The 11,424-nt window shown below is 38.2% G+C and overlaps 1 protein-coding gene across 1 annotated transcript; it reads right to left on the reverse strand.

Annotated features, from left to right (window-relative positions):
* Positions 1-1,084: 1,084 nt before the first annotated feature.
* On the reverse strand, positions 1,085-5,915 carry LOC109243716 (probable choline kinase 1). The gene is made up of 4 exons (XM_019410697.1): positions 5,513-5,915; positions 4,617-4,731; positions 3,578-3,725; positions 1,085-1,319 (listed from the first exon to the last, which is right to left on the reverse strand). Exons 1-4 carry the CDS (start codon positions 5,852-5,854, stop codon positions 1,085-1,087), a joined length of 840 nt encoding a protein of 279 aa, XP_019266242.1. The 5' UTR covers positions 5,855-5,915.
* Between the last annotated feature and the right edge of the window lie 5,509 nt (positions 5,916-11,424).

Raw genomic sequence — 11,424 nt, forward strand, 5'->3', positions numbered from 1 at the left:
AGGCCATGGCGATGTGACTGAATGAAGGTGTTCTCCTGCTTGGTGAATCATGGGGACGTATCTTTGGCATTGCTCGCACCTTTTGACGAAGTCGCCAACTTCCTTCTTCATCGTGGGCCAATAGTAGCCTGTCCGTATGAGGCATCTAACGAGAGCTCGGTTGCTAGTGTGGGCTCTGCAGTGGCCCTCGTGTACTTCTTCGAGGACATGTTGTGTTTGATTTGGCCCTAAGAACTTTTCTAGGGGGGCCACCAAATGTTCTTTGTATAAGTCGTTATTGACGACGATGTACCTGGCCGCCTGCATTCGAAGCTTCTTGGCTTCTTTTTTTCCGGATGGGAGCACTCGGTCCTGCAAGTGTGAGATAATGCAATTGCGCCAGTTCCAATTTAGGTTTATAAACCGAACCTTAATTTGGTCTAGCAATGAGTGGAGGAGAGTGACCACGTCCCCCTCTCCGGTTATGCTTTTGGTAGGCGCTGCTAATTTGGCGAGGCTTTCCACTTCGATGCTCTGCGCTCGAGGTATTTGGTGGAGCCGGCATTCGTCGAACTCGGGTAATAGCTTGCAAATCTCGGCCTGATATTTCTGTAACCACTGCTCCTTAATATGGATGATACTTGTTCTTTTGCAAGGTCGTTGCCTTTCACTGCAGTGACATAGTGGGTCACATGATCCTCCGGGTCCATCGTGCCGTCATATATTTTCAAATATGGCGGCATTTTGAAATTTTTTGGTATAGCATTTGGCTCGGCCTCGTCGCTATATGGTTGTTCCACAAACCGGCCGCCGTCCCGTTTTTGTAAGAGTCTTAGGGAGCCCAGTATCTTATCTACCCTTTCTTGATGCTCCCGCATTTGGTCGCGGAGTGTTTTGTTCTCGTTCTCCATCTCTTCCATTTTTCTAAAAATGGCAGTGAGGTCGTCGCTACCTGTATCATTAACAGGGTGAGTGATAACTGTCGAGGGAGGTTGGGTGTGTTGCTCATTGGTTGTTGTGGCGATGTTGACTCGCACACTCTCTCTGCTCACCCTCTGAGCGGGTTTGTCTAGTATGTTGTTCAGTGTATTCGTTAACCATGCTTCTAGTAGCTTTTTTGGCACTGGTGGTGCTTCTTCCGTGGTGGACGTAGAGGCTCCCTTTCCATGAGAAGCGGTAACGCTGCCATGAGGAGGGGGTGAATCACTTCGCCTGGTGAGGCGCTTGGTGTCACATTTTCCTCATCCTCTCCGTGAGCTTCGTCGATAGTGTTTAGGAGATTGGCAGTGAGATCGGCTATCGCCTTTCTCTTTTCTTCTCCATTGCCTGTCATGTCAGATCTGTCAAAACAAAGAGATACGAGATTGTGCAGAGTTTTGTGTGTTTTTTTTAGATCTAGAAAAAACTAAAATTTTTAACTAGAAAATTCCCACAAACGACGCCAAAATTTTTCGACCAAAAAGTGTTAAACCTTTTTGTTAAACTAATTAAGTAAATGATAATAGGTAAATTCTAGTTAGACATAATAAGTCCTAGATCCAAGATTGATGGGTAATTATAACTTAGAAACCGCATTCAAAGCTATTAAAAGCCAAAAGGAGATTTAATGATGTTCTTGTGAATAAATGGGAGAATGGGGGCAAGCAATAGCTGTAAATAAAGAGAATAATTCACTCAAATGTGTAACGAGGTGGATGACTCTCCCTCTGACAATGATGTAATAGAACCAAACGTGGGAATATCAAATACTTTATCGGATCTGACGTGGGAAAGCTTGGAAGAACATAGCAAATCCAATCTTGTATAAAGATAAAGTTTGTTGTTATCTGGGAGTCAATTTTTCTAGAGAGAGCTTATCAAGATCGAAAATTCGGTCCCCTTTCTCTCTCTATTCCTACTTATATGGATATTCCCCTTACCTACTGAAAGTACAAATACAGAGAATATTCCCGTGAATATTCTTTAGAAATATGTTATTTCTAAACTAGCCGTTTTGGCCGATTTGAGTGCTCGACCTCGACATTCGCTCGGCTCGCCAGTGTTGTTTTTTAAGCATGGCCTCGGCCAAATTGATTCTTGATTTCCCTATTTTAGGCGAGGTCCCTTTGACTAGATTTTGACGCATACACACACACACACACACACACACACACATATATATATATATATATTTCGAGTCTTTTTATATGCTTTCGAGGAGTCTTTTGATTGGTAGAAATTAAGCCATTAAAAAATATATAGAGAGAGAGATATACTTTTCATTTTATTGGTATAATATTGGTATGAAATTATTTAAATGACGGTAGAAATTCATATAACCGGTGTCATAGTTGTTGTTGTGATATTTTTTTTTTGTTTAAATTACTTCAATATCTTTTGTATTTTTATACGTCGAGAATATGCCTAGTGTATTAGTCTTTACATCAGCCTTGTTTTGTTAGGAATTCTATCTTTTTTTTACTACAAAGAAGAGTCTAGGCATTCTTTAAATATTTAAATCCGATGAATATAGTTATATTATTACAAAATAATGACTATAAAGTAAATAAGCTAAAGACAAGTATAGAGAGAAACTGATATATTATTCAACTTTCAAACTCATGTACATAATGAACTGAAATCTTCTCTATTTATAGAAGAAAGAAAGCTGTTGTATAAGCTGCTACTGCAAGCTGCTTGTAAATTGCTTGTAAGCTGCTACTGCAAGCTGCTGTGTAAGCTGCTACTGCAAGCTGCTGTGTAAGCTGCTTGTAAGTTGCTTGTAAGCTGCTACTGTACCAGATATAGATAATTTTCTACCAGGGATAATATTTGTCCATAATGGAGTACCAAAATGATAAGCTTCTCCAGGAGGCTTATTTCCAATAGAGTACAAAATAGATAAATATATTTACGGTAGAGTCTCATATGAATAAGTTTCTTTAGAAAACTTATTTACAACGGAGTACTAAATGAACATCCATAGTATAATATATATTTATAACATATATAACTATAATTTCATTATTTCACTAGCGTTAAATCTTTTGAGGAGCTTGTATATTTTGTTTTTACCCTTGCAAGAGTCAAAGTCTCGTCCCAGTTTGAAAGCACTTTCAGAGCTTTTTTATCTTGTATTGCAGTGAAGCATCACTACTCCATAATGGACAAGATAGATAGTTGCCTTCAATAGGAGTTAATTTTATCGATGGACATTGAATTATGTTTGTTACCCAAAAGATACTTTTTTTTGTTACGTAAAAATCATTTATCTTTGTGTTCATTACTTAAAAGTCAGTATTCTTTTTTTTGTTACACAAAAATCATTCTACTTTGCTCTGATTATCACAAAAGCCACATTTTCCAGATTTTATAATATTTTTACTTGAAAAGTCTATTATGACATTGATATTATATAAATCTTCATATTTATATAATATACTTCATATATGATACTTGTTCTTTTGCAAGGTCGTTGCCTTTCACTGCAGTGACATAGTGGGTCACATGATCCTCCGAGTCCATCGTGCCGTCATATATTTTCAAATATGGCGGCATTTTGAAATTTTTTTGTATAGCATCTGGCTCGGCCTCGTCGCTATATGGTTGTTCCACAAACCGGCCGCCGTCCCGTTTTTGTAGGAGTCTTGGGGAGCCCAGTATCTTATCTACCCTTTCTTGATGCTCCCTCATTTGGTCGCGGAGTGCTTTGTTCTCGTTCTCTATCTCTTCCATTTTTCTAAAAATGGCAGTGAGGTCGTCGCTACCTGTATCATTAACAGGGTGAGTGATAACTGTCGAGGGAGGTTGGGTGTGTTGCTCATTGGTTGTTGTGGCGATGTTGACTCGCACACTCTCTCTGCTCACCCTCTGAGCGGGTTTGTCTAGTATGTTGTTCAGTGTATTCGTTAACCATGCTTCTAGTAGCTTTTTTAGCNATATATATATATATATATATATATATATATATATATATATATATATATATATATATATAATGTTAACACGTTTATTTCAGGTCTTTTTATATGCTTTCGAGGAGTCTTTTGATTGGTAAAAATTAAGCCATTAAAAAATATATAGAGAGAGAGATATACTTTTCATTTTATTGGTATAATATTGGTATGAAATTATTTAAATGACGGTAGAAATTCATATAACCGGTGTCATAGTTGTTGTTGTGATATTTTTTTTTTGTTTAAATTACTTCAATATCTTTTGTATTTTTATACGTCGAGAATATGCCTAGTGTATTAGTCTTTACATCAGCCTTGTTTTGTTAGGAATTCTTTCTTTTTTTTACTACAAAGAAGAGTCTAGGCATTCTTTAAATATTTAAATCCGATGAATATAGTTATATTATTACAAAATAATGACTATAAAGTAATAAGCTAAAGACAAGTATAGAGAGAAACTGATATATTATTCAACTTTTAAACTCATGTACATAATGAACTGAAATCTTCTTTATTTATAGAAGAAAGAAAGCTGTTGTATAAGCTGCTACTGCAAGCTGCTTGTAAATTGCTTGTAAGCTGCTACTGCAAGCTGCTGTGTAAGCTGCTACTGCAAGCTGCTGTGTAAGCTGCTTGTAAGTTGCTTGTAAGCTGCTACTGTACCAGATATAGATAATTTCTACCGAGGGTATAATATNAGACTATCCCAAAGAATGACATTCTTTAAACCAGGCATGTCAAGGTTGTGAAACTCCCTCAGTTTAGCAGCTATTGAAGCAGAGATCTCCGGATCACGAAGATCCTCAGCAGATAATGTCTGAAAATGCAAAGAAAGACAGACATACAGACAAGGTCAACAATCAATCAATAAATACCAAAATATATCTTAGCCTTGTAATAATATTATATGCATCTGATATTTGTATCCAGTTTTAAAGGAGGTTTATCAATCAAATTATATCAAGCCCCCAAGAGAGAAGGCCATCTTTCCCTATTCTCGCAACTGTATGCTGGTGTTTTACAGATAAAATACTGACTCCACTAAACTGGACATGGTCAAAGACTCAACAACACGGCGCTATTCTACTGAATAGTGAAGGTGATTAAAAGGCAAGGAGCACCACCTGCTGCTCAATCATTCAATAGGAGTGCATCAAATTGATAAAATCCTATTTCAAAGATCCGGCGCCTGCTCCCAAGATTAGAAGCCATTCATTGTACAAAATCTGCATGTAATAGTTTTCACTTAAGACAGTTCATTATGTTACCTAGGCTTAGGACTTAGGAGGGAAAACCAGACTGACGGTGATCTCGTCTAAAAGTCAATAATACATTATAATCAGAGCACTACCACTGACCCCCTCTACATATGCTGATCTCTTATCTATTTCCCCAGCAAACAAAAACTGTAAAAGTATGATCATTTCATTACATACATGGCAAAACCTCCTAGAAATCATTAATGTTAACACCTATACTTTCAACTTTATAGTAACATACACTTAGAAAGCAACATATGTCCAATAGATAAAAGCTTCATATATAACACTAATGCTAACTTTATGAACAAAGTAAATTTATTCAGAAATTTCACATACCCTTGAATGAATGAACTCCTCAACTCTACCATTTGGAAACTGACCAAGAAGTTTAGGTCCTTGACCTTTCTTTGACAAGCACTCAAAAGTTCTAATCTCCTCATCCCTATTGAAGAAACGCTCTACTCCTTCACCATACATGCGAACCAAGACTGTGCTCGACGCATTTTCGTTGTTCTTGGTAGGCCAACTTATCCGATAAACCTCATTAGTCAGGGAACCACTCAAACGGTGAACTTTCAATGTCTTTAGATCCAATACATCCCCCCATTTTGTAGCTAAATTTAGAAGCAATTTCATCAATTCCTCTGGCACAATACTTTCATTAGTCATCACCACCATCAGAAAAAACAAAAGAAGGCTTCACCTGTATTTACCAAAATCAAGAAGTCTTATCACCAAGTATCAAAATTCTTAACACAAATTCAAGAAAGTCAAACAAATGATATCTCTTCAAGAAAATAAGGAGATAATTTTATCCATGATTATTGAACTTTTGTGTTTGTTACCCAAAAGTTACTTTTTTTTTTTGTTACGTAAAAATCAACTTTGTGTTCATTGCACAAAAGTCAATTTTCTTTCTTTTGTTACACAAAAATCGTTTTACTTTGCTCTAATATCACAAAAGTCACATTTTTACTTGAAAAGTCTATTATGCCCTTGATATTATATAAACCTTCATATTATGTAATGCTTTCTATATTATATACTATATAATATATTTTTAACTATGTATTTTATTTATAAATATGTTTTGAAAATTAAAGTTAAGAAAAAATTAAGTATACGAATATATTATAAAAACAATAAATAAAATAATATTAAGTTATTTTATTTATAAATAAAATACCTAGGTAAAAGTATATTATATAGTATATAATTTAGAAGGTATTAAATAAATATGAAAATTTATATAATATCAAGGGCATAATAGACTTTTCCAGTAAAAATATTATAAAATTTGGCAAATGTGACTTTTGTGATGACTAGAGAAAAGTAAAATAATTTTCGTGTAACAAAAGAAAGAAAAGTGACTTTTGAGTAATGACCACAAAGTTAATGATTTTTACGTAACAAAAAAAAGTAACTTTTGGGTAACAAACACAAAAGTTCAATGACCATCGATTAAATTAACTCCCTTCAATAGAAATATATGAGATTTTTTGGAAGTCCCACATACTGTATTTTGACTCTTTATATAATGTTGGATGAGATAATGTTGGACAGTTCTCATCCATGAGCTAGCTTTTAAGTTAAGTTGAATTTAACATTATTTTTTTTATTAGGGTGGAGCATCCATTAAGTTAGATTCAAGATCATTATTTTTATTATGATAGAGCCTCCAATCGTGATATGATGATTAAGTCTGATATTGGGCTGAACAGGAAAATTCGTCCTCGGTCGCGAGTAAAGAAGAGGACAAAATAAAGAACACTTTGAACAATGACTATAAGACAAAAATAAACTTTTATTGCTTTTGATTTGAGTGTCACACCGTGTCTAAATAAAAGAAACCTTCCCCTTTATAAAGTAGTGAAATTTTCTAGTACTAGTCTAAATAAGGTAAAAATCTTCTTTTTCCGGTAAATATCGATCTGCAGTTGATACTTTCGCGTCGTGTATAACCGTTCTCCGCATTTTCCGAGGTCCAGAAGCTATACTCGATCTGGGTCCATCACTTCACCATGCCCGATCTCGGTACATTGTTCATTTCTCCCGGATTTCGATACGAGGGGTTCTTGGGCCTTAACTATAATCATGTCGAGCCGTGCTTTTCCGTTGTTTCTTCGTTGGAGAATTGGGGAAAACTCTTGTTTAATCTTAAAATTGGATAACAATTAAACTTATAAGTGCTTTTAAAGATATGTGATTTTACTTGGCTTAAACTGATAAATATGAGAATTAATGCTAGAAATTAACAGTAAAATAAAGCAAACCAATGTGATGAACAACTGTGACCCTCGAGCTAAATCGCCCTCGAACCAACTGAATATGCTATTGAAAAATTATGAGCTAAACAGTAGAGTGTATGAGAGCTTAAGAGAGAAAAATGTAGTATATTGCTTGAGTATGCGTGAATGTATGATGCTTACAAAATGATTAGAAACCCCTTTATATAGTAGAGGAATTCTTCTTTTGGTACAATTCTAAATGCAGAAAGAAATCCCATGATTGACTAAATAACCGGTCTCGACTTGATGCGTGTCGGGATTTTTGCCACGATTCATGCCCGGTCACGGATATCTCAGCTTTTGTTATGCGACTTAGCAGGCTTCCTTCCATCTTGCTCGATATCCATCCTGCTTCGGTCTCGATCATGGATGGTCTCGATCTTGATCGGTCATTGATTCATGAGCTTAGCAGTCCATCTCTGCCCATGGTTCGATACAACGCGGAGTCGAGCCTTGGTCTGCCACCCCGGTTTCGATTAGCCATACAAAATTAGGCAAGTCCGATTTTGACCGTATACAGATAGTCCCCTCGTTTTTTGGAGTATAATGACAAGAAACGAATTGAGTCTTCGAGCTTCCCCTCGGTTCACCATGACGTAAGCGACGAGCCCGATCATGACGTCAGCGACAAGTGGGTACTGAAACGTCCCATCTGTTCGGATGTCAAGGCATTAAATGCCTGTCAGTTGTTGTCGGCCACTACCGGTTCTGAACTGTCGTCTTCAACCTATAAATATATCTTCCTCCTTTTGCCCAAACTTTACTTTCAATCACTTTCATTCTAATCTTCAAGTTCCTTGCATTCTTCAGAGCTTCCTGTCTTCAGATCTTCGGATTTCTTTGCTTGTTCTTCCCAAAACACAGAAAGCTCCAATCTCCATTCTTTCTCGCTTATAATGGCCAAAAATCTAAAACCGTTCCGAGAAAGGAGATTGCTTCATCGTCACGGTCGGCCGGCGAGGAACCGGCGGCGGAGCCACACCCTGGAGAGTTTTTTCCGGGAGGGTGTGTTCTCGACTCTGATTTTAAGGTTGAAAAGACTTTCTCAGTGTTGGTCCGATGCGAGCCGGTATCGAGATATATATGCTCGATCACTGAAAAACTTCTTTCCCAAGTTAAAAAAGATTGCAACTGGGTAACAAACACGTAGTGGTGCCTGCTCCAGAAAAGGCAATAACCACTCATGTGGAAGTGCTCTTAAGTGTTTAGACTTACCCTTTCACGTTGGGTCCCTTGGATCCGATCATCATAGACTTCTGCAAGAAGTACGAGGTGGCCCTTGGTCAGATTCATCCCTCCTTTTGGAGGATAGTGATATTACTTCGTTTCTTCTCAAGCAAAGTTGATGGGCTTCCCTTCACCCTCGACCACCTCATACGCCTATATAGTCCCCGACTCTATCGATGGGGACTAATAAAGCTTCAACGTAAAGCTACTAGGGCACCTTTTCTTATCATAGATGAGGACAAAGACCGGGGATGGATGGGCCGATTCGTTCGAGTAAAGACCTCGGACTTGATCCCGACTGAAAGCTTTCCATTTCCTGAGAAATGGAATATGAAACGTAAGTATGACTCCGCTCCTAATTCCTGTTTATGGTCCTCGTTCTTTCAACCTTTCTTATCAATGTTTTACTGGATGCAGTTGTTGCCTGGATGCCGGGTACGGTCCCCCAACTCGAGGACCGGGTCAGGAGCCTGATATCGCAATTGACCACTGTTAGAGCATTTTTCCGAACTTATTTATTTCTCTTCTTTTGTAGGTCTTGGGAAGAAGGTGATGATGAGGCCTCCATCTGGTGATGAAATTCCTCCCCCATCATCTGTTTCGAAGTCGGTAGGGGAGAAGAAGAGGAAGCAGGCCTCGACTTCTGTGAACTCTGAGGGGCAGAAGCCCAAAAAGAAAACAACTCGAAAGCCCAAGAGAGCGTCATCCCTTTAACAATGGACTCAGTCTGTCGGCTACTGGAGGAGCCTGAAGAGGACGAAGAAGAAGAGAATGAAGATGATTCCGGGCCGGTGGCCTGTGCTCGAGCTAGCACCGAGGTTCGGGGAACCTCGGACCCGGTGGGAGTCGATACTGCTCCGCCTAGGCGTAATGAGGTCGAGGAGGAGACTTCGGCCCAAGACCCTGAGCCGAGAGGGAACGAAGATGCTTTACCTTGTGTCACGCCCCAAAATCGAGGGACATGACCGGCGCTCGACCGGGTAGCCCCAGTCAAGCGGACCTGGGTGCCTTTCCTATCCCACGTGTTACCCCGTGTTTTCATTACTCATTAATCAAAGGAAATAGCCATTTATGATTTAAACACCTTTTTACGAAATATACATAACATACATGGTTACTTAGCGTGGTTTACAAGTTACACTGCCCAAAAACAAGATACATAAGTACATAACCCACACTCCCTGTCTACGGAGCCTCTGAGGATACAAAAGAGTTTTACAATACTTGCCGGTAACAAGGCTTCGGCTATACCTTACACAAATACCAAAAATAAAACTTCGGAAAGAAAAGCGGCATGAGCCACGCAGGGCCCCGAGAGGAAAGGGGCTCACCAATTCAGCTGACGGGAAGTGAAGGAGTGCTACTGTCGGTGGACTGGAGTACCTGCTATAGATCCACCTACAATCATAACACGAATGTAGCGCCCCCCGCAAAAGGGACGTCAGTACATTTGAATTGTACTGGTATGTATGAACAAACTTTACCTCAAGTAAAATCAAACAATACATAAGTAACAAACAGTAATAGAATCAACGATCAAATGCACATGAAAGGAACAACCAAAGCCAAACAAGTTTCACAATCTCTCCTTTTCCCCTTTCAACATTATTTCATCACATCAATGATTTCACAACTTTCACATATGTTCATTTCAATAGTGATTTCGATCACTTTTCCACCCTTATTACCTCGGCCACCCTTATCACCACAACCCACACCTTATTACTTCGTGTTGCAGCGCGCAACCCGATCCCACCGAACAATCACATTTCACACAACAACAACAACAAATCACATTTCACACGACAACAACAACAAATCACATAGAATTTTCATAACCATCAATACCATTTCCATCACATACAACAACCCGTATACAATTTAAGTCACAACGATAATTGCCCACGACAAGTCACATATGATATTACCATAGTTGTTTCAATTGCATCAATTACGATTTCTTTCCATCATTTGTTACACAGCTCTTACCACATAAATACATTCAGACACACACACTTGGTTTGTTGCCATTTACTTACACCATTATATCGGGAGACTTAACCAACAACGTTCAAGGCATATTAATCACAAGAATTCACAAATAGTCCACATAGGTAACACATACCAAATACTCGTACACCAAACAAGGTGACTTTACAAAGGTTAAAGTTAGCCATACATACCTGGAATCGAATTTCCCTTTTTACTTCTACTTCGACTCACCAATAGCCTAGTACTGACAATCTAGTTCACAAGTTAGCACATATATCTTAGAATTGAAGTTCACAATTACTACCCGAACTTATTTAGGTTATCAACCGCTCCTTTTGAAAATCTATACTCCTACTCAATTTTTTTTACTAGATTTTAGGTATTAAAGAACATGCATGTATGTTTTCAACTTTTATTTTCAAGAATCAATGCATGAGAATCCCTTTTTTGTTTAAATATGAAAACCAATGAAAAAGGGTTGGGTATTTTACCTGCAAGAACGGAGATGAAGACAATTGCTTGAAATTTCCCGGCCCGGGTGACTTTGAAGAATCAAATTGATGAAGGTAGGACTTTCTCTCTCAAGAACTTTCTCTTCCCTCTCTCTAGTTTTGTTCAGAAAATGTGTTAAAATGAAGGGTTGGGGTGTTTTATTGAAGAATGGGTCGGGTTTAAAAGTTAGAAAAATTGGAGCCCCGAGTCAGGTATGCGATCGCATTTGCGATCGCAAAGAGGAAATAC

The sequence above is a fragment of the Nicotiana attenuata genome, unplaced genomic scaffold (assembly GCF_001879085.1).
Source record: "Nicotiana attenuata strain UT unplaced genomic scaffold, NIATTr2, whole genome shotgun sequence".
Lineage (NCBI taxonomy): Eukaryota > Viridiplantae > Streptophyta > Magnoliopsida > Solanales > Solanaceae > Nicotiana > Nicotiana attenuata.

Excerpts from the sequence above, each read along its gene's own strand:
- LOC109243716 (XM_019410697.1), bottom strand. The coding sequence starts at position 5,854 with ATGGTGGTGATGACTAATGAAAGTATTGTGCCAGAGGAATTGATGAAA. Across the intron at positions 4,732-5,512 it reads AGGAGTTCATTCATTCAAGG|ACATTATCTGCTGAGGATCT; the intron begins GTATGTGAAATT and ends TTGCATTTTCAG. Across the intron at positions 1,320-3,577 it reads CAAAAACGGGACGGCGGCCG|ATCTGACATGACAGGCAATG; the intron begins GTTTGTGGAACA and ends TTGTTTTGACAG.